The 24,041-nt window shown below is 41.3% G+C and overlaps 1 protein-coding gene across 3 annotated transcripts; it reads left to right on the top strand.

The window, feature by feature from the left end:
- Window positions 1-210: 210 nt before the first annotated feature.
- NUP42 (nucleoporin 42) lies at window positions 211-14,125 on the top strand. 3 transcript variants are annotated; one of them, XM_063452382.1, is made up of 7 exons: window positions 211-451; window positions 3,611-3,815; window positions 6,143-6,237; window positions 9,212-9,288; window positions 10,689-10,775; window positions 10,911-11,157; window positions 12,484-14,125. In XM_063452382.1, the coding sequence occupies exons 1-7, from the start codon at window positions 277-279 to the stop codon at window positions 13,155-13,157; spliced, it is 1,560 nt and encodes a 519-aa protein (XP_063308452.1). In that variant the 5' UTR covers window positions 211-276; the 3' UTR covers window positions 13,158-14,125. The 3 variants fall into 3 exon arrangements, with proteins under 3 accessions (XP_063308452.1, XP_063308455.1, XP_063308453.1); XM_063452385.1 differs by lacking the exon at window positions 211-451 and adding an exon at window positions 1,150-1,246; XM_063452383.1 differs by lacking the exon at window positions 211-451 and adding an exon at window positions 1,150-1,285.
- Window positions 14,126-24,041: the final 9,916 nt, after the last annotated feature.

The following is a 24,041-nucleotide window of genomic DNA, read 5'->3' as shown; positions in this document are numbered from 1 at the left end:
GGCCAAAGTAAACATTCCAAAGGTAGCATTACAGTATTTCACTCAATAGAAAAAAAGATTAACTTTTAATATTGACTGTCCCTTTAAAGACGTACATGGCATTTATATATTTATTTATTTATGGAACTTGCTAACTACACTGAATCCTCCTACTGACAGTCCATCACGTGACTTTACATTCCAGTCGCGCAGAAAATACGTCAACAGGATTGGTGCTCGTGCGTTCCATTGGTTAGTTGTGTCGTCGCGCTGCCAGTGACGTCACTAGGCGGCAGTATGGCGATCTGCCACTTTTTTCTCCAGGGCCGTTGCCGGTACGGAGATAGATGCTGGAATGAACATCCGGCAGATGGCGGAGGAGGCAGGCGTCATCAAGGCCAAAACCGGTACCAGCAACCACCACCACAAGGGATCATCCAAAACCGGTACCAGCAGCCACCACCACCACAAGGTATGACCCAAAACCATTACCAACAGCCGCCACCACCACCACCACAAGGTATTACCCAAAACCATTACCAACAGCCACCACCACCACCACAAGGTATGACCCAAAACCATTACCAACAGCCACTACCACCACCACAAGGTATGACCCAACACCATTACCAACAGCCACCACAAGGTATGACCCAAAACCATTACCAACAGCCACTACCACCACCACAAGGTATGACCCAAAACCATTACCAACAGCCACTACCACCACCACAAGGTATGACCCAAAACCATTACCAACAGCCACTACCACCACCACAAGGTATGACCCAAAACCATTACCAACAGCCACCACAAGGTATGACCCAAAACCATTACCAACAGCCACCACAAGGTATGACCCAAAACCATTACCAACAGCCACCACAAGGTATGACCCAAAACCATTACCAACAGCCACCACAAGGTATGACCCAAAACCATTACCAACAGCCACCACGACCACCACAAGGTATGACCCAAAACCATTACCAACAGCCACCACGACCACCACAAGGTATGACCCAAAACCATTACCAACAGCCACCACCACCACAAGGTATGACTCAAAACCATTACCAACAGCCACCACCACCACAAGGTATGACCCAAAACCATTACCAACAGCCACCACCACCACAAGGAATGACCCAAAACCATTACCAACAGCCACCACCACCACAAGGTATGACCCAAAACCATTACCAACAGCCACCACCACCACAAGGTATGACCCAAAACCATTACCAACAGCCACCACCACCACAAGGTATGACCCAAAACCATTACCAACAGCCACCACCACAAGGTATGACCCAAAACCATTACCAACAGCCACCACCACAAGGTATGACCCAAAACCATTACCAACAGCCACCACCACAAGGTATGACCCAAAACCATTACCAACAGCCACCACCACAAGGTATGACCCAAAACCATTACCAACAGCCACCACCACAAGGTATGACCCAAAACCATTACCAACAGCCACCACCACAAGGTATGACCCAAAACCATTACCAACAGCCACCACCACAAGGTATGACCCAAAACCATTACCAACAGCCACCACCACAAGGTTCGACCCAAAACCATTAACAGCCACCACCACAAGGTTCGACCCAAAATCATTACCAACAGCCACCACCACAAGGTTCGACCCAAAACCATTACCAACAGCCACCACCACAAGGTATGACCCAAAACCGGTACCAGCCGCCACCACCACAAGGTATAACCCAAAACCATTACCAACACCACCTCCCCAAGGTATGACCCAAAACCGATACCAGCAGCTACCACCACAAGATATAACCCCAAACCGGTACCAGCAGCCACCTCCCCAAGATATATCCCAAAATCGGTACCAGCAGCCACATCCCAAGATATATCCCAAAACCAGTACCATCAGCCACCTCCTTAAGGAATAACCTAAACACCATTACCAGCAGCCACCACCCCAAGGTATCACCCAAAAACTTGTACCAACACACACTTTCCAAAAGTTATAACCCAAAAACCGGTGCCAACAGCCACCGCCACTAGGTATAACCTAAAAACTGGAACCAGCAGCCACCTCCCCAAGGTATAACACAAAACTGCTGCCAGCAGTTACCTCCCCAACGTAATACCCACTGTAGTCATCCAGGAGTGATATATTGGTTTCTGTTGCAAACCTATGCGAGTACCCTAAATCATGTCAGCTGGCTCAAGGGCTTTGTTTTTATAAAACTGCCAAATTTTTATATATCTATATCTTTAAAGGGACACTACAGTCACCCAGACCACTTCAGCTCAATGATGTGGTCTGGCTGCCAGGTCCCTCAGGTTTTAACCCTTCACATGAAGCAGGGTTACTCCAACCTATAGTGGCTGTCTTCCTGACAGCCGCTAGAGGCGCTTATGCGACGTTGGATGCGAAATTCGCATCCAACGTGCAGAACGTCCATAGGAAAGCATTAATAAATGCTTTCCTATGGACTGTTTGAATGCGCGCGTGCCGCGCATGCTCATTCCGCTCCACTCGGGAGCTGATGTCTGCGGGGGAGGAGAGGTCACCAGCGACGAGGGAGCCCGGCGCTGGTTTAAAGTAGCTGCTGAAGGGGTTTTAACCTCTTTAGCCCAGCGCTAGAGGGACCCTGAGGGTGAGGGTCCCCCAAGGATGCTATAGTTTTGTATAGTGATCCTTTAATAGAAGTACACTGGTAAAATACAATAATGCATGTAGGAATTGGCAGCAGCACCAGAGAGAAAGTTATTCAGTCTTTAGTGAATAACCCAGGCAGTGTTTTATATATGGCCAATTTCATGTGTGACCATTTAACTTAAACATTTTTTTTTTTTATAAATATCACATCAGCAACATGAGAGACAGGGTTATTCTAAATTGGATGTTGTTGGGAATGTAACATGGATTTTAAAATTAGGTCACAATTTGTGAATTGGAAACATTATGCAAGACAGCTATGTCTTCACTTTTGGTGTTTTTCATAGTTCCCAATAACCCAGATAGTGTTTTATACATGGCCATTTTTTTATTCTGAATATCGGATTTCAACACTTTAGTATTAGGCACACAAACATGTACTCCTGACACTATAGTGGTAAAATAACTGTTTATGTTCCCAGCCCACCTCCCGTTGCAGTAAAAAGGTCATTTTACTCACCTTTTCTCCCAAGCCACGCCGGTCTCTCCACAGCTGGCTCTGTCTTCGTGAATGAGATCATCAAACTTGATGATCTCTGCCAATCCAATGCTTTCCCTGTTTGTTTTAACTACTTGGCATAAAATTGATACTAATAGGCTAGTTTAAGAAATATATATATATATATATATATATAAACTCCTGACATTATAGCCTATTGTTTTGAAAAGTGATCTTGACTTTTCCTGTGAAAAAGTCCTATTGTTTTGAATAGGTTCTTGCATAAAAAAATGAGTTTTTTATTTTATACTGTAGTTTCTGATTTGATGTGTTTGTTAGTTAAATAAATCACATTAATGTTTGAAATCCCCTATTTAAATTTTTTTTTTTATTAAATAACTCTATTTGACATTTTAACTTTCCTAAAATCTTGTGGATCTTACACCCATGTAATCTTCTCCATGCCTTTTCCTTTATTCCTTTAGGTGGCTCTCGACACTGGAATGCTCCATCTCAGCAACATCCTGCTGCTAACTTTTCCAAATCCACAACTTGGACAAATAAACCCCGTGATGAAAGTTTTAAACCTACCGGAGCTGCAGGATTCAGTGGCTCGCAGAATCGCTTTGCTGCCTTATCTGCTCAAGATCATTCAAGAGATGCTCAGAAGGACCAAGATGGAAACCTCATGTAAGCCAAATAGATATATAGATATAGATATATAGATATAGATATATAGATATAGATATATAGATATAGATATATAGATATAGATATATAGATATAGATATATAGATATAGATATAGATATATAGATATAGATATATAGATATAGATATATAGATATAGATATATAGATATAGATATATAGATATAGATATATAGATATAGATATATAGATATATATATATATATATATATATATATATATATATATATATATATAGATATATAGATATATATATATATATATATATATATATATATATATATATATATATTTTTTTTTTTTTTATCATTCTTTATTTTTGCATTGACAGACAGTACAGCTCGCAAACAGTATTGGGGCTTGTGCATTGGTACATTGGTACATTTTACATTATACATTGGTATTTCAGTGATACAGAAAAAAGATAATAGTTTTGTTAAACATACAGTCGCTGTTCGGGCGCTACTTTTTGCGTTGTTTTCTGAAGCCGCCGTCCATCAATGTTTTTCCAATTTTTGTAAACCTAATAAACTTCAAAACCTGGAAAAACCCTAATTGGTATTTTCCTTAAGATAACACAAAAGTTTTAAACTTGGTATCATAACCTGTTATTTTATTTGTCTGGAAGTTATTTTTGTGATCCCCTGAGTGGAGCTTTTCTTTTCTTGCGCGGGCTGTGTGTGTGCTACGGTGGACAGTCTGTTGTGTCGTTAGTAATTTACACTCAATTACCCCAGAGTGTAATTGTGTAGAGTGTAGAGGGGGGGGGGGGGAAACCTCCGGTTTCTGTGCCCTCCTATTGGGACATGCCATATGAGGTGTACTAGCATATGGGGTCATCTGTGTTAACTATGCCCCGGGGACTCTAACAGTGTTGAGCAGAGCTCTGGATGGTAACAGACAATAAAACAATAACAGTTAAACAGAAATGGTGAATAAGTATCCGGGACTGGTGTAGGGGTCAGTCCCTTTTCTTTTGGCTGCTGGTTCATCTTCAGTGTCAGCCGGTATCAGCTGCAGAGCGTGGGGTAAAAGGGACGATCCTGTGCACGTCCCAGCTGTGACCCGGACGAGTCGTGCTGTCAGATGCCATGGTAAGGCCCAGTCCCTGAAGGAATGCCGCGGAGTCTTCTGCGGTGGGAAGCTGATGCGTGTTCCTGTCCTTATGCACAATTATCGTGCGTGAGGGCCCCCATTTGTAGCTGATGTTTGCAGAGCGCAGGATCTTTGTCACCTGTTGAAAGGATCGTCTCCATTCCAGGGTGGAGCGGCATAAGTCCTGCAAGAATTGGAGTTGCATCTCCTCGAACTTGAGGGCTTTTCTGGATTTTATAATTTCCTGCAGGGCCAGCTTGTCGCCAAGCAGTGGGAAACGTATCAGGACGTCTCGGGGCACTCCGGCCGGGGCCCTGTTTGATTTGGCAAGTCTGTAATAGCCGTCTATCTGTATGCTCTTTGCAGAGCGCTGCAGCAGTAGGGTAGTCCATAGCCGGCGTAAGAAATGGGGCAGCTCCTGTTCCGTAATTGATTCGGCTATGCCCCTTATTTTAAGGTTCTTGCGTCTCCTCGCGTCGTCCTGGGCATCCAGTCTGATCTGCATATTTTATTGTGATGCTTGGAGCTGTAGCAGTAGCTCGTCGGTGCTTGCTTTTGGGCTAGGGAGGTGGTGGTGTCCTCGTTGGCCTGTACTCTTGCAGTCACCACTGTTCTATCCTCTCGTATTACGTTCAAGTCTGCATTGAAAAAGGCTCTTATATTCGACATCAGAGCCTTAATATCCCCTTTAGTAGCTGGGGCTGTCAGGTCTTCCCCTCCTTGTGGGCTGATTATGCTCTCCGAGCAGGGGATTTCATCTGGTGCGTCCAGAATTTAATCTTCGGAGGATGTGTAGTATGTATCAATTTGCGGTGCCATTTTGGGCCTAGGCCGCGGCTGTAGGAGGTCGGCGATATCGCGGGAGCCGTTCCCGGTAAGGATTTTGAGCTTCTTTGCTTTCTTCCCCATCATGCGGTGAGTTGTTTAGCTCGATCTTGGGCGGGGTAAGGGTAGGTAGGAGGTGTCTCTTATTTTTTTTTTTTAACACTGATCTCCCAATTAGCACGTCCCAGTTGAATGTTCCTTCTTTCGTGGCTGCAAACAATGGAAGGAAATAGTTGCTGAATTTTTTAACGGCCATTCATGTGGATTTTGATATTTTTGCACTCTATATCCGTACTGCTTAAACTACTATCAAATAACTGATTACAACTAGTTATTAATAATTTTGTAAATGTGTGTTGTTTTTTTTTCTTTTGTTTTTTTCAAACAGAGATGAACTGATAAAGGACATTCAGATTTGGGAATCATCCAAACAATGGCCATTCTCAGTCTATTCTGTGTCAAAGGAAAAGTGCAATATTTCAGGTAATTCAAATCAACTCATTCCATGTAAATATAATCAGTTTGTGCAGCAACTTGTTTTTTTCTCTTTTTTTCATTCATTGTTACTGATCTTTAGAGAAGACATACAATATGACATTTGAGAAATACAAGTTACAGAATGGTAGTATATTGTAAGATGTTAAAAACCTCACTTTTTGTTACAGTGGGGACATGAAAAATCAGTGCCACATAGTCGAGAATAATCCACCACATGAGTACACAACAAAAAGAAAACATTCTTTATAAACATAAAAGGCAAAAATGAACAAAGCTATAGTGGCATCATAACACTTGAGATGATCTTGGACTCGGGGAGCTCTGATGTCAGTTAATGCCAGATACGGGAAGATGTTTTTAACCCCTTAAGGACACATGACATGTGTGACATGTCATGATTCCCTTTTATTCCAGAAGTTTGGTCCTTAAGGGGTTAAAGTGTAGGAAACATCCAATTTTGTTATCTGCAACCTAAAAAAAAATGTGCCTGACAATCGATTGCCACAACATGTAATGCAACTAACTGTTTATTGATGTACCTTGATGTCGCTGTTGTGGCACACCAAGGCGTAATGTTATTTCATGCGCACACCAAAATAAAGAATTAAAAAAAAAAAAAGTGTAGGAAACATCATAGACTCCACTGAGACCAACATAATGGGCACACCTGCGCTCCCGAGGCCGTTTTAAAACCACTGCTTCATGTCCACAGAGTTAAACACGCCTGGTGCCTAAGTCAAAAACTTAGTCCCAAAGAAACAAGAGCCTCCTGAGGTTGAAGACAGTGTTTGGGGCTAGTGCTCCTTCTTCCCTGTGAAGATAACAGAGGGTATGGGCCTCATTCAGAGTTGGCTTGACTGCAGATACGGTAGATTGGAGCACCGAATTGTTGAGTCTTTGCCCAAATCTATTACATATAGCTTAAAAAACCTCTTTAAAAGGTCATCTGCAATGCTGTCAAATAGATGCCTATTTTAGGTTGCTCAGATAGATGATCTGATGTAGCAAGCAAATTGCCCAGAAGTAGGGTAGATGTACTGGTTGGGACTGGGATAACCCCTACCTGTCAAAAGTGGGGAGTAGGGTTAAGGCATTTATTGGAGGGTAGCTGTGTACAGCCCATCCGTCACTCTGTTTCATGTTGTAATCTAGGCCGCACCACCAGGAACTCCACAGTTTCAGTGAATTGCCCCGTAGAAACCAGATTATAGTTTCTCAGAGTTCAGCACTCTTTCCATTTAAAACAAATTTGAGTTCATAAGACTATAATACAGCCTGCTGTAGTGCTGATGATGTGACAAGTACCCTGGCACCCTTCCCCTGTAATGGTGCAAACCATTCAATCTCTTACGTGGGTCACACGGTTCATTGGGTATCCTCTGCAGCTATCTTACAATATCCAACTTCTCCAAAAGACAGATGCTGATCCTGCCACTCTGGTATTAACGGAGAGTGTCCGCTGTTCGCTCTCAGCCAATTAATGCCCCTCTGTGCACAGAAATATGCTCATAATTGACATTGGCAAAGCAGAATTCTTGTTCTGCTGGATCACACTGTTCAGGCTCCCTCTCGTCTTCCCCTGTCAGGATGCAGCAATATATCTTCCAACTGCACATGTGTAAATCTATCTGGCATGCCCAATGCACTTTTCGCTAGGAATTGGACACTGATTGGTTAGATCAGTATCCCACCTGGAGTGGGTGAGGAAAGCATAAGCAGGAAGAAGCCGGTACAAAATGAAAATCCTATATATTTTTTTTTTCTTTTCAGCGTGCAGAGTGAGGCAACTGTGTTTTGAATGAGTGAATTGTCTCAAAATGATCAATGTCCCTTTAAGATGTGCTTAGAGTGTTTCTCTTTAATTTGCTCAATATTGTTTTACTGTTCAGCATTTCCATTAGGTGATGCTATTGCCAAATGAAATTTCGGTTTAGTTTCAATAAATATTTTCACACCAGCACAAAAGTGCATTTAGTAAATTCTCCCACAAGAGAGAGTACTATTGTTTATTTTATATCATGATTTGAAATTGGTTTCACTGCATCTGTGGAGCCAACTGTACTCCCTTGAAATCCTAGCCCATAAGCTTGTGGTAAATTCTCCATACTAAAAGTTGCCTAATATTTGCTTCTGTTTCCACCATTGTAGACGCATGCTGATGCATACAATGTCCATGCAAATTCTGACTAAAAAAAAAAAGGGGGGGACTGCACTTAATCATTTAAAAAAACACAGGGTACTAACCGAGTATGGGTCAGCATATCCCATAAGAACAAGTATAAAAGATAACAACATCTCAGACACTAACTATGATAAATCAAGCAGATTTATTGGACACCGTCTGCTTAGTTTATTTTATTATTTATATAGCGCCAGCAAATTCCGTAGCGCTGTACAGTGGGTGGACTAACAGACACGTAATTGTAACCCGATAAATGGACGCAGATGAAAACCAGCTAACAGTTTAAATTATATGCTTTCCTGAAGAAGTGAGTTTTCAATGGTTTTTTTGAAGGAGTGGAGACTGGGTGAAAGCCTAACGGTGAAGGGAAGCGATTTCCACAGAAAAGGTGAAGCCCTGAAGAAGTCTCACATGCAAATTCTGATAGCATCCCATGCTGCCTAGTGTGTGGTAGTATGTTTGGAATTTCTGGTACTAATTATCGTTAGTAAGTGGGAGTGTTTATCACTTTCACCAACCATATTTGTATTAATACAGATAGCATCGGAATAAAGCATAAACACAAATTAGAGCATTAAAATGTGGTCTACGTTTATGCTAGATCGTACCTATAATGTACATGGTAGGGACACTTTGAAATAACAGTAACCAGTTATAATGTTCATGTGATAAATGTAAAGGTTTCTTTCAGGTCATGTGTCCACTGTTAATGTTCTGGAACTCCTAACATGCAAACTAATTCAGTAACCCTTTTTTTCAATGATCTTACTCTTTCAGGCTTTACAGACATCTCACCAGAAGAGCTCCGCTTAGAATACATTGCGTCTCAGGCCAGTGGGAATCTACAGAATTATGTATGTTTGCTCAGGGTCTCTTTGGTCAAATGTTTGGAACATAGTACAGCTCTGACCTAGTTAATAGTTTTCTGAATCTAATTCTCCATTATTTACCCTTTGCAAAACTGTCAGTGCACTAATGACAAACATTGGCTTACCAGTTTATACAGAAGGGATCATTCTTTGCTTCCCTGTTTACCAACGGACTCCCACACAATCCGTTGAATCTGGTTCTTATCCCTACTTTAAAAATCCTGCTCGTGAAATGTCAGAGGGGCTATGTAGATTGTGTTGCTAATAACAATCAACAGTTCTACACAGCCACTTCATAGAAATGTTCCGTACATCCAAAGGGCAAGGAATAATCAAATAAAGCATCATGCAAAGACGTGCCATTTATAGTGTGGAGATGTAGGTACTGACCCTGTGTCTCCACAATCATAAACAAAAGAAAGAAAGAAAGCATTGAGACGTTCTCAAGTAAGTGAATGGTCAGCCTCTCCTGGCTTCTTTTCAATCTTCTCATTTCCATATTTTGGAATGTAAAGCAATAAGCCGATCAGTGCACATGCTGTACAAATCCATACATAATTAGCTGCCTTTAAATTGCTGCTGTACACATCCAATAAGGCCCTGGTACTCTGTTTCAGGGAATATTTTATTGTTGTGCTCAAGAAATGGAAATGTGCAGCAAATAATAGATATTCAGAGTTTGATTTTTGCATTTAAAGGAACACTATAGTCACCTAAATTACTTTAGCTAAATAAAGCAGTTTTAGTGTATTGATCATTCCCCTGTAATTTCACTGCTCAATTCACTGTCATTTAGGAGTTAAATCACTTTGTTTCTGTTTATGCAGCCCTAGCCACACCTCCCCTGGCTATGATTGACAGAGCCCGCATGAAAAAAAAAACTGGTTTCACTTTCAAACAGATGTAATTTACCTTAAATAATTGTATCTCAATCTCTAAATTGAACTTTAATCACATACAGGAGGCTCTTGCAGGGTCTAGCAAGCTATTAACATAGCAGGGGATAAGAAAATCTTAATTAAACAGAACTTGCAATAAAGAAAGCCTAAATAGGACTCTCTCTTTACAGGAAGTGTTTATGGAAGGCTGTGCAAGTCACATGCAGGGAGGTGTCACTAGGGTTCATAAACAAAGGGATTTAACTCCTAAATGGCTGAGGATTGAGCAGTGAGGCTGCAGGGGCATGTTCTATACACCAAAACTGCTTCATTAAGCTAAAGTTGTTCAGGTGACTATAGTGTCCCTTTAAAATAAAATAAAAATTTCAGTAACGTTTTCTTGAAGATATGACACCCTCAATTTTGAACAGGTGGGGTGAAGCTGGATATGGTTATGTTTTACTTATTCCTGTGAATATTTTTTTAAAGCATTATTTTCTTTTACAGATGAATTCAGTCCAGCAGATGGTGAACAATTGGAAACAAAAAATCAATGAACTAATGAATCTAAACTCATCATCTAAAGTTGCACTGGTATGACCAGAATCTCCAATAATCCATCCGTTTTTGTACCCTCAGCTTATCTTTCTCACTCTTTACAAGACTCAATAAGGTACCCTTGAGAAAAATGTTGTGAATTAAAATGTTGTGTTTTGAAAACTCTTTCAGCTTAATGAACTGAACAATACATCTACCTACACAATACCTGCCTCTGGAGGGGCACAGCAGCCGGGCTTTGGAGGGGCACAGCAGCCGGGCTTTGGAGGGGCACAGCAGCCGGGCTTTGGAGGGGCACAGCAGCCGGGCTTTGGAGGGGCACAGCAGCCGGGCTTTGGAGGGGCACAGCAGCCGGGCTTTGGAGGGGCACAGCAGCCGGGCTTTGGAGGGGCACAGCAGCCGGCCTCTGCGTCATTGGGTAAGCTCATCTTATGACTATTGTAAATAGTTTTGTGATAAAACAGAGCAGTCTTAATACATGTTCAGATTTCTTATGTAGCATGAATTTGAAATTCATCAATTCTTGTATCTCATGCACATCTTGCAGCATGTATGTTGAGTATAAGCCTTTGTATGCAAAACTGCAGATTTGCATATCTCAAATCCTAAACTTTGAGCTGACTGTGGCCATATACAGACAACCTAAGATATGTGATACAATCCTATTAGCAAGTATAATTTAAAAAAAATATTTTTACCCCTTGTTCTTTACTCATTGGGAAATATACTGTTGAAAAAAGAAACTTTATTGATATTTAACTTTGAATCTAGCAGTTACTAAAAGGGGAAGTGATATATTTTGGCTAATCCTATTTCTACCCAGACTGCAGAAGTTTGTCACATGTTAGGTATTACTGATCAACAAAGCTGAACACTCTGGATATCCTTTTCTGTACATTTTGTAAATATAAAATGATTGTGACTTCTGTAGTGTAATAAAATGGAGGCTGGAAAGACTATGCATGCATGATTGTTGCATGAAAACATGTACAAGTTTGTGAAATTAATACCAGCATATCTGCAGAGCACTTTTATCATAGTCAGAAAGCAAGTCAACACTACATACCATCTGTAAATTGTGTTAGCAGGACTGCAAACCAATATATACAAATAAAACAAAAAATGTTTCCTTAGAGGGACTTCACAATTTTTAAAATATGATTAACTCAAGCTAACTGTGTAATTGATTTTGCAATTAAGGTTGCTCTCTTATGCATTATAAGATTGTGAAGCTGAAAATGTAGAGTATGTGCAAGTAAAAGTCAATTGAAACAGAAAAAAATACTGTGCTGATAGATGCACAGGTGCCTTGTTATTGGTAGACAAATAGAACATTCCACTTTTTTCTTTGGTTCTTTACATCTCAATGTGCTAATGCATAACATCATAACATAACAAATATCTTCATGTGTCCATCATCTAGCAGGTCTTGTCTAAAATACTTTATCAATGTAACATTTCCATTGTTCATACACATAGTGTTTATGCACAATTTGATACTACATGATAAATGATAGAAATTAGAGCAGTTGCGGTTATATATGTTATATATGGAATATCGTTTATATATGTGTGTGTGTGTGTGTGTGTGTGTGTGTGTGTGTGTGTATATATATATATATATATATATATATATATGTGTGTGTGTGTGTGTATTCATATGGAATATCGTTTGAATAACCAAAGGTGATCTTCAATAATGTGTTGTGGTCTATGTGTTGATATGGTCCTCATGTTCCAACAGGTTTGGTGGCCAACAATGCATCTCCGACAGCAGCAACGTTTAGTTTTAAAGTGGATTCTGGTGTTGCCCAAAATACCAATGCACCTGCCGCTGCGGCCAGTACCACTGCAAGTTTCACGGGGTTTGGTGCAAAACCCACCAGTACTGTTGGATTTGGTAGCACAGCTGCACCGTCCGCATCTTCATTTTCCTTCGCAGGACCGGCTGCTTCCACTGCTGGTACATCTGTTTTTGGTTCATCCTCTGCTCCTAGCAATGTTGCAAATTCCAATACAAGTGTTTTTTCAGGTTTTGGTGGATCTGCTGCTCATGGATTTGGGGGAGCTCCTACCACGTTAGGAGCACCTGCTTTTGGTGGAAATGCGAGTGCGTCCATGGCCTCTGTTTCAGCTTCTGGCTTCGGAAGCAGTACCACCGCAGTTTCTGATCTCTTTAAATCTGGTGCAGTGGGCTCTACCTCCATATTTGGGCAACCATCTTTATTTTCAGCTAGTAGTACAGCAGCAATTAACCCACCACCTGCAGCTTCTATATCTAACAGCAGCACAAGTGAAACCTTATTTACACCACGGACTGAGCTCTCTGCTGAGGACATTGTGCAATTTGAAGCAAAGAAGTTTACTTTAGGAAAGATTCCTTTACCACCACCTTCAGCTGATCTTTTAGTTGTTTAATATAACATTTGTAATAACACTCATCGGTCTCTCTTGGATTACTTTGAATGCTGTTTCTTTCATTCAACTCCATGCAACCTCACATTGCTTCGGGTTATTTTTTTCCTTCTTAATGTTTTAAGATTTTATCATCAGCCTTGTGTATGAGTTCAGCAATTTAGTCATACATTTTTGGCCGTGTTGAATATGTTTTAAAGGTAATTTAATTGAATATAAAGCCCCAATAAAAGTGCTCTCTAATCTTGCGGACATTGCTGCTTTGGCCCAAATTTTGTATTAGTGTTGAGTGAATAAATGCCATAGATTTTCACATTATGTCTTACATTGCAACTGAGCACCAGCAATCATCTCACAGTATTAGACATTTTCTGTTATGTTTTTTTTTTTTATACATTATAATTTTTCATTTTTATTTTTGTAACTAGCTGCTTACTGTTTTAACTCTAACAACCCTATTCATTATTTTTCAAATATATGTGTTTTTCTAATATAGATTGTGTTTGGAGTGTTAATTTATGAATTCCTGTCGTATAATTACTAGGTGTGGTATTACAAGGTCATGAATTTATGATCCGTTAAGAAATCCTGCCATGGTGGTAGTAATAATCCTCAGCCACAGTCCCTTCAATAATAATTTGTGTCCTCTGTAATTAATTCTGCCTTGAAAAGTATGACAGAAAAACATGTATACACTTTCACAATGTGTTTTCAGAACTTCTGTTCATACTTCTCCTCTTAATACGAAACTGTCCCTTTCATAGACATGGCAATTCTTCGTTCTTTCATCCCAGTAAATTATTTTGCAACGTTGACTGAGAGTGAATATCAGAGCAAAGTTACGTAAAACACTTACAAACCTCCATTGGCTTTCTTTTTCACTTTCTTATTATGCCTGGGAAATCTAACCGAGAATTGCCATATGGTTGCAGTATGATTCACCAAGCAATGCATGTAAATAAAAATTAAATAAATTAGAAACATATTTTCATTAAAAAAAAAAAAAAAACACAACCAATAGAATGTAATTCTTTATGCTATACTCTGTTTGTTTGATATGTGTGATGGTGTTTTATACATGAATATTTATATATTTTTTTTGAGGGGTGGGGGGAGAGAGAAGGGCACTTAAATAAAGCTGTATTTTTTTTCTACATTGCATCTAAATCATGGCCACTGTGCACCTTTTTTAAAGTTAAATGAAAAAAGCAGGGTAGGCTATTAAAGCAGGAAACAAGAACGTACTTAATGTAATCTGGTTCTTTATTGGTTTAAAAAAACCTTTGTTATTTCTTTAAAGAATTTTAAACGCCTTCCACACTAATTGTGGATATACTGTGCAGTGAAATATGCTGGCATATTGTTTTCAACCAGTGTGCCACAAGCAACCTCAAACTTTGCCACCGATACATTGGTTTCATGGCTGTAAAAAGTTAAATCCAGGCACAAACTTAATTTTAATGCATTTGATAGGTGTTTACTTTTATTAACATGCTATTATTTTTTGCTCAGCCACTGACGGCATTGCATAAGCTTGAAGCTATGCAGCCTGCATTAGATGATACTCGGGCAATACGCAGACATATATTGATTTACTTAATGGGACACTCCAGTGCCAGGAAAACAAATAGTTTTCCTGGCACTGCAGGTCACCTCTCCCTCCCACCCCCCATCCCATGTTGCTGAAGGGGTGAAAACCCCTTTAGTGACTTACCTGAGACCCCGCCGATGTGGTGGTTTAGGGTCCGCCCACGCTCCCCCTTGGGGAGACTGATTACGCATGCGCGGCCGCCAGTGGGATGAGACCTAATGCACATGCGCGGCAATGCCACGCACGCGCATTAGACCTCCTCATAGGAAAACATTGAAAATGCTTTCCCATGGGGATTTTAGCGACGCTGGAGGTCCTCACATAGCGTGAGGACGTCCAGCAACGCTATAGCACAGAACCTGTGCTATAAACCAGGAAGTGCCCTTTAGTGGCTGTCTAGTAGACAGCCACTAGAGGAGGAGTTAACCCTGCAAGGTAATTATTGCAGTTTATGAAAACTGCAATATTTACAGTTGCAGGGTTAAGGGTAGTGGGAGTTGGCACCCAGACCACTCCAATGGGCAGAAGTGGTCTGGGTGCCTGGAGTGTCACTTTAAGGTTTCCCTGGCTGTCTTCAGTGTGGTTGTGGATTAAATGCAGTGATTTCATTGTATTTGCAAAATTACCCTGAAGTTGGGTCTTTTATCACTGCTGCTCACCTAGCTTCCTTCCTCTGTCTCCACAGTAGGAGTAGTTAGGCGGTCAGTACCTACTTTTCTTCTTAATGAGAAGCAAGTGGATAGATGAATCTTATCTCATAGAGTTAATAAATCTCATCTTCTGTAGGGTAAAATTTATTTAAAACTATACTTTCTAAGCAGTGGCAGGCTTATGCAATATGCGATATCTTGAACCTAAAATCAATATAATTTTAACAAAGAAATACAAATGTAGGCTTATGCAATATGCAATATCTTGAACCTAAAATCAATATAATTTTAACAAAGAAATACAAATGTACAGGTGAGCACCGCAATAACTAGCATTTTGGTAGCGTGCAAAAGACCACTACAGAAGGTGACCAAACAATATTTGGAACATACCGTAAGTGATGACGGGTAACATTACAGAAACTTCACTGGTATAATAGTCAAGGTAAGTTTTAAGAAAAGCCATGTTTGCATTTTAATTCTGTACACAGAAAAACCTTTTAGAATTCTGGAATAAAATCTTACAGACAGATCAGATAGTGATTAAATTATATTAATTTCTACATACTGCCTTAAAGTGAACCTATTGAACATTTTAAAACTTTTTTTCTAAATGAGATTAATGAAATGCAGAAATGAAGGTGTTGGGTTTTTTTTTTTTTTTGTTAAATTGTCTTTTATATTGAACTTCAAGTTTTCTAGATACTAACCTTAATCACAGGCTGCCATTAGTCCACCTTCATATGTGTCCTCTTTGGTTTTTTTTTACCTTCCTCTCTTTGGGAAAGTCTCTGATGGCTTTACCAATGCCTGGCTCAGTCCTCCCTGATGACGTTAATGTGCTGGCTTCCTTGCCAGCATATCAGCCATTGAATTTGCAGGAGGAGGTTGTGCGCAAGTAGATAAAATATGTTCACTAACAAATCTCCCACATCATATATACACAGTGTTCAAGATTGTGCATATTTAAAAGTTTTGCCAGTGTGCTGCAAATTGTGGCAAGGGTGCTTCTAGCATGGTAAACAGTATTGCTTCCACCAGTGTTTCAGAGCGTTGCTGGTTTTTTTTTCTTTCTATACATTTGATAGCAGTTTTGCTAGCTCAATGTATGGCTGAAATGTAATGAGATTAATTTTTTGTTAGTGAAAAGTGGCCCTCTTTAAGTCCTCTCTCTGAATCACACATTAAAGGGGAGTGATATCACAGAAGAGGTTGATAGGCCTCAAGGAGAATTATTTATTTTATTTTTTTTGTAATAGGATTTTTTCATGAGAGGTATATACTTTTTCGAGTATGTATATAAATGCGTTTTTATAATACAAATTTCAATAACAAGTTGGATACAATGTCAATGATCCAAACACTATTGGCGGACTGTAGAGACCGCTACAGTAGTAGAAAAGTATTCGCTCAAAACAAGTAAACTGATCAGTTCGTTAAACCAGGTGTGTCTTGGGTGGTGCTTCATTGCATCAAGCTGCATTCTTTACTGCGGGAGTTCCACTGAGAGAGTTATGCTATGTTAAACCGTATTGGTTCTAAATAACAGTACAGCTTGGGTCCTACTCAGGAGTGTATTCAAAGCTTATAACCTTGGGGAAATGTAGGAATATGCACATTCTGCCTAGTTGTGGTAGTTAGCTTGCTGATTTAGCATTCTAGGGTCTATGGAAAGTTGAGGTCATTCTCTCGGGCTATAGGCGTAGGTGTCCAATTGTCATAGGCCACGACTGGCTAAGTGTAGTACCGGAAATTTTGTGGGTAGTGACTGCCGACCTCCTTCAGGCCAGATGTTCCCTACCTCCCCCCCAGTATTGCAAAGTATGTTACATTAGGTTATGGGAACGTGGGGAATTGTGGGGGAGAGAGGGAGTGAGTTGGTTGGTGGGAAAGCAAGGGAAGGGAGGGAGAAAGAGTTGGGGTTGAGAGAGAGAAGAAAAAAGGGGGGGAGGGGGTCAGAGGAGAAACCTTATGTATTTTCTGTGACAGTCACCCCAGTGACCGTCAGGGGTTCGCCACCACACCCTCGCCCGGTGCATCTCCCCGTTTCATCCTTCGGGTCTCTCCTTGTGTATTCCCATTGGTGCCCTGTAGGGATGCCGTGAGCGACTCCATTTCGTATAGTGCTTCAACTTTCTCCATCCATTGTTGGGTCGTAGGTGGGTCTACAGAGTGACATTTTTTTATGTTTGCAGTGCATAAACGGAGTACAAACAAGCTTGAGGTACTCCAACGGCATTCCTCAAACATTGTAGCATACGTTACAATTGGGGTATTGGAAAGGAATTGCACAATCTTATAATATAAACATCAGGCTAGTAAGTATAATGTCAAACAGGTTTGTCATATCTGTCTTGTTAGGAGAAAACCAAATACTTTGCTTGATAGGCATTTGTATAACTATGCTGTAGAAAGCAGGATGATTAATATATCAGGAGTCTTCTCAGAGTGTGTATCCTGACATGGTGTGGAATGCCCTTATGTGTTCAAAGGATAAAGTATACATGCTTAGGTTTTGAAGTGTAGGTACTGCTATATCCTCAATCTAACAGGTGAAATAGTCATGTTTAGACATAGAATTAAGCAGAATTATCATTAGTTTGCCATAAAATTACAAAGGCTGTCTAGTGCCAATAGTGAAAGCTAGCATATAACGTAATAAACAAAAGAAGCTTAAGCGATAAAAACCACAGAGGTCCATTAGGAAGGGCCGCTCAGCTCTTCAAGACCGCTGGGATGGGCACACAGGCAAGCCATCTGGGTTTTCTGAATATGGCTCCCTCCCGTTTCCTATTAAGGTGTAATGCTTGTGAAGTCCGGACACACTGGCAGGTCTGGTAAGTGCCACTCTGCAGGCCCCAGACACTGCTTGACCCTACCACATGTGCCGCCAGTTCTGGCTCATCGAGTGGCCAGCAACGGAGATCTCGGCTTGGGTGTTTCGCCTAGGAGTCCTCTGGTGGCCCAAGGCCTAGGAAAGCAGTAGTGGAGGCCAGTCCTGTTTACCGTGCCTGGAAGCTGGGCCATGTTCCCGCTGATCTTTGGTACAGGAGTGGGAGCTCCAATCCATGTCTGGGAGCTCTAGTCAGCATAAGTGATTGCTCTTAGTGCTGTCTGCAGATAGGGCCTGTGTGAGCCACGAGGCCGCCGTGTTGACAGTGAAACGTGGTGTAGAAGGTGTTGGGGCAGCTGTACCTGCGGTCGTTGGGTCCCCTGCGACCAGGTGCTTGCAAGCAGCCACTCGTACTTGGTAACTTAGTTTCCCCCTCGCCTGCGCCATGCGGTCTTGCGGCCATCTTAAAGGGTGAGTCAGCGTGCCGTGGGGTAGCAGCTTCGGATCAGCAGCGCTGCTGCCTCCCCTGTGGGGACCGGGATAACCCCCGCGAGTCCAATGGGGGAGGGGGGGGTGAATGGGACCAGGAAGGCATCAGGTAAGTCATAATGTAGCATTAGCTGGGGCGGCAAACGAGGCAGCGGCCGTCCGAAACACTCCCCTCCCGGTAGGCCTCAGTCCTCAAGTCCCAGAGTCTCTCACCAGGACCTAGATTCACCCGACATCAGGTGCTCCAGCTGTACCGGGACACTCCAGTGCCTTGTACCATGGACTTCCAGGGTGTTACAAGCTTGGGAAAGCAGGTATGCAGCCGAAAAAAAAAAACTTGGCTACATTTAGGAGATGTCTAGTCAAAGACCTCTTGTATATGGATAGTGGTACTGTCAAATGATCGATGAGGATAGGGAGGGATTGATACAGAAGGGAGGTATCCGTGTACCGGAGTGTTTCCAGTCCGGTGTGATTTTGGGGCAGGTCCACCAGATGTGTAAGTCCGTTCCCGTCTTGATCCCGCATCTCCAGCAGGTGTCAGGTAGGTTGGAGTTAATTTAGTGGAGTCGCGCCAGTGTCCTGTACCAGCATGTTATAAGCTTGTAGTTGAGTTCTTGGAGCTTGGTCCTTATCGTGTCCTGGTTTGCCAGGAAGTGTATCTTTTCCCATTGAGGGTCTGTGAGAGTGGTGTTCGTAGCCTGTTCCCAGTGGGCAATGTACTTCGGAAATGCTCTTGTGATGTTGGTCAGCAGCATTGAAGATAGGGCGGTGATCCCCCATACGAGACGTGTCCTGTCCTCACGTAGCTTCTCAAAGGGTGTTAGTTCTCTATGTATCTGGTGTTTGCCAAGTAGAGATTCCAGAGAGCCCCTAATCTGGTGTTATCGATATCGGTCAAGGCTCATGATTTCTCCCTCCGGGCTCAGCTCATGGATTGGAGTTTTCCGTCTGCATGCCAGTGCTTAACGCATATCCAGTCCATTTCGCAAAAATCCCTCATGTCTTCCCTTGAGAGATCCCCAGCTACTTGAGGGTTGTATGTGAGGGATGTCAATGGGGAGGGTGCAGGGAGAATTTTTATAAATTTGGGGGGGAAATTGCCAGCAATAGTCACACCATCCAAAGACTATCCGGATTATTTACTAAAGTGAGTATTCAAAGCAAAATTCAGTTTAAGGCTAGCTGATTTGGAGAATTATTCCAGTTTGGCTATTTTTATATAAAATTTTAAATTTACTTCTACTGCATTCTCATCCGAGTAATATAAATATATATTAATCTGCAGTCCATTGTAACCAAGAAATGTCAGATTTTTTTTTCTCTAGTTTCATATTCACTGCTGTGGGAAATCGCAGAGGATGGACAAGCTTGTATTTACAATTCATTTGTTCAAGTGGTACTAATTTATATTTCATGTTGACGTGTCTCTATGCATTCCAATTAGGAAACTGCTGCACGTGCATTTAATACTAATGATGTGGTATCACAGGCATTGCTAGAGAGGGGTTTTGGAGACTGAAACCCTGGATCTCTACATGTAGTGGAGGGGCAGGAGGATATTAGTGGTTTTTTTTTTTGTTCACTTGTAGGAGCCCCTGATAAACAAAGCAAGCTCACTAGTACAGTGCTCTGCAAGGCTGTTCAGGATGTGGGGTTGGTGTCACCCAGGTTACCGCTGTCGGGTGGGGTACTGAGCAACAGAACATTGCTGCACACCCCTCTATTACGCAGGAAGTATGGTGGGATTGCACGTACATGTTGCTGTGCAGCATGCGCTTGTTTCCAGCTATGCTTTCATTTAGATCCAGGAGAACATCAGTAGCACGCTGTTCACAAGTAAAGAGAACGTAACATAGATGTATATGTCACAAAATATGCCCACCTCTCTGTTAGTGTAGAAGTTTTGGTTTGGGCTGAAGCCCCAGGTGTTTCTTAAACCTAGCAATGTTTCTCCATGATACTATGAGATGCAAGGTTTTCATCACTTTTTACTAGTTGTGAGATGTGCTATGGGGCAATATGTTTTTAAATTTTGTTTACAAATTATTTTTGTAAAAAATATATGCCTGGAGTGACCCTTTATTCTAATATACTTCTTATGTCTCACTCTCTGTTTCAAAGATAGATAACATCAATGTGTTTGTTGTAAAATAAGCTTGTTGAGTCTTGTTTTCAGTCACAATAATCCCAAAGATGCCTTGCTAGGCGGTATTTTTTCTGTCTCCTGGGATGAGAATCATATGATGCACTGGCTGCCCTCACTGTCATGTGCTTAATATTATTGAGTTATTTGTAATCACACACACCATGCCCCGTTCAGACTTGGGTTTGCGTGCTAACCACTTAATGCAAGCCATTTAGAGTTTCTTCACAAATGTTCTATTTAGCAATTAAACAATGTACAGTAATATGTACCACATGCAAGTTTTATATGCGGTTACTGGTTTCAAAGAACCTGAGTTTCAAAACTCAACAAACATTGCAATAAGCTGCTGTACTTCCCATGGGACTTTTTTTTTTTTTTAGAGACAACCTGATTTGGGGCTTTGTGCAATGTAAATTTTTCAGCCTACCCCCAAGACCTCACAAACATGTATATCATTAGCCACACACATTAGCCACACATACCTCACATATCAACTTAATTAGCTAAACACTTACACGTACATAGCAACACACTATATAAGGGCCAGCCTTAGACCTTCAGATGCCTTGAGCAAAACTTGATTTCCCCCACCCCTCCACATTTAGATTTTCCTATCATGATTGATTATTATTTAAAGGGACTCTACTTCATCTCATTGAACAAGTTGTAGTGTCTGGAGTCCTCTGGTACTGTCCCTACATTCAGAGTTAAACATTTTTTTAAAGGGACACTATAGTTACCCAGACACATTTAGCTCATTGAAGTGGTCTGAGTGCAACCTTGCAAAGGTAATTATTGACGTTTTTAAGAAACTGCAATTACCTTTGTGGGTTAACTCCACCTCTAGTGGCTGTCTACCTCCTCTGGCTCTGGACTCCAGTAAGTGACAGAAGTGGTTTTTAGCCCTCTATTAAACTGCACGTGTTAAATTACTTTGTTTATGTTGCCCTAGCTACATCTCCTGCATGTTGTTTGCACAGCCTTCCTAAACTCTTCCTGTAAAGAGTAATCTAATGTTTACACTTCCTTTATTGCAAATTATGCTTAATTTATAATTTCCTATCCCCTGCTCTGTTAATAGTATGCTAGACCCTGCAGGAGCCTCCTGTGTGTGATTAAAGTTCAATTTACAGAGCAGGAAATAAAAACATTTAAGTTACATCTGATTGAAAATAAAACCAATTTGTTTTCATGCAGGCTGTGTCAGTCAGAGCCTGCTTAGGTGTGGCTAGGGCTGCATAAACCGGTCCAAAAGTGATTTAACTCCTAAATGTCAGATAATTGAGCAGTGAGATTGCAGGGGCAGGATTTATACACTAAAACTGCTTTATAAAACTAAAGTTGTTTTGGTGACTATAGTGTCCCTTTAATTACACAGGTACATCACATCTACCAACCTCTTCTCATTGTTCTCTTTCTTGTGTTCCTTTACCCTTCCTCCTAGATTATAAACTGTTGTATTTGTCATCATTGTTATTGTCTGTCAATTCCTTTTTGAGAAAAAATGGTGCTATATAAAAATAAATAAGAATAAATGTCTCCACTAGACCGTAACCAAGACCTAAGAAGTCAATTTAAACAAATCAAAGTTCTGAAACCTTACAATGAAATAACTAGTAGATCAATTGAAAAGTTGCACAAAGTGTGGTGGAATCTCAGTAAAAATAAATTTACTAGGACAAGATTGCCACGTGGTATGTGCACTTGCACATGTTGATGTATCAGTTAGTCAGTTACACGTAGCTAAGATACAATCAGTAGTGTAAGGAGCATATGTAGGAATACAGGATATACGAGTATTTCCCCTCCTCCATTGTGCTGGGCAAGCCATGTGGTCAAACAGGAATTTAGTCTCTATTCGGTTGATTAGATAAGAGTATGTGGTTGAACTGATTATGGGAGGAGCTATATGCCTATATAAGGGACCTACACTGTATGATCAGGACTCAGACTTTGCTGTTTTTTGGTGACATTAGTCCCTCTGAGTCCCGGTCGGTGAATCGAATAAAGAATCTCTTCCTTCCTGAAGAAACATGTGTCCATCTCTCTGTGCTTGGCTTCCGTCAGTTTCTCCGGTATCATTTGGTGCATTGGCCGGGAAGCTCATCGTTCAACGGTAGCTGAGAAGCAGAGGCGTGAGACGGTCTATCTTTGCCCACGCTCTCTATGGCTGCACCCCTGAACTTCTGCGTGGACCTCCCTTCGTCTCGGCGCCACTGGTCTGTTGTCCAGGAGATCATCGGCCTCTACGTAGTAAGTGCTGGGGTGACCCCATCGATGAGTGTGAACCCAGGTTCAGGAACGAGGAGGTAAGACGACTACTGTTTTAGACGGTGGACCCACTAGGGGTATTGGATACCGATTGTGCGGTAGGCCCACAAGGGGTTATTTGTGTATGGAATCTGCCCCCTCCAGTGGAGGGAAGGAGCGAAGGCGCACCGCTCAATTAAACGCCCTGTAGTCAGCCCGTTTAATTTTGGTTTGGAGTCAGGCTGGGTTCTGTGTAAATAGCCCAAGCCGGACACCAGTGTCTTGTCTAGACTAGCGTTCTAGGGTGTATATTACGTTCGCTAGGTCGGAGGGACCGGGAGACTAAGCGGCGTCTGGCCTATCTTGGCTAAGTGGGAAGGCGTGTAAATTTGGAACCCACTAGATTTTTGATAGAGTAAATAGACTAAGAGGGTGCTGTTGTAAATTCTGCCCTCTAGTTCGCTATATGTGGTGCTTGGGCAGCGTGGTTAACCAAAACGGATGTAAATAGTTTTAGGTAGTCCATCGAGGTACTGTCCAATAGATTAGTTGGGAATTGTAAATGTGTTAAAGATTGTTGTAGTAGCGTGTATATCTTGCTAGATAGCGTGAGCTCTGCCGTCTAGCGAGAGTGTGAATAGTGTGTAACTGTATTATAGCGCACGGTACCATAACCCTGTATAATTACTGATACTGTAAATAACTACTAATAACTGTCGTCTATGTTGTATGTTTAACACCATAACCACTACTAATTGAACTGTGACTTTAAATTGTACTCTAACCAATGTTAACCGTACTATAACTACTGTTTTTGTAAAGACGATGTTACTGGGGTATGTTATAGACGGGTAATTCAGATATAGGGAATTATAGCGTGGGGGACTGTATAGTTTCGCCAAGAGGCGCAGTAATAGTTATTTAG

The sequence above is a fragment of the Pelobates fuscus genome, chromosome 4 (genome assembly GCF_036172605.1).
Source record: "Pelobates fuscus isolate aPelFus1 chromosome 4, aPelFus1.pri, whole genome shotgun sequence".
Classification (NCBI taxonomy): Eukaryota; Metazoa; Chordata; class Amphibia; order Anura; family Pelobatidae; genus Pelobates; species Pelobates fuscus.
Note: the sequence above shows the minus strand (reverse complement) of the source record. Positions and strands in the feature narration are given on the sequence as shown.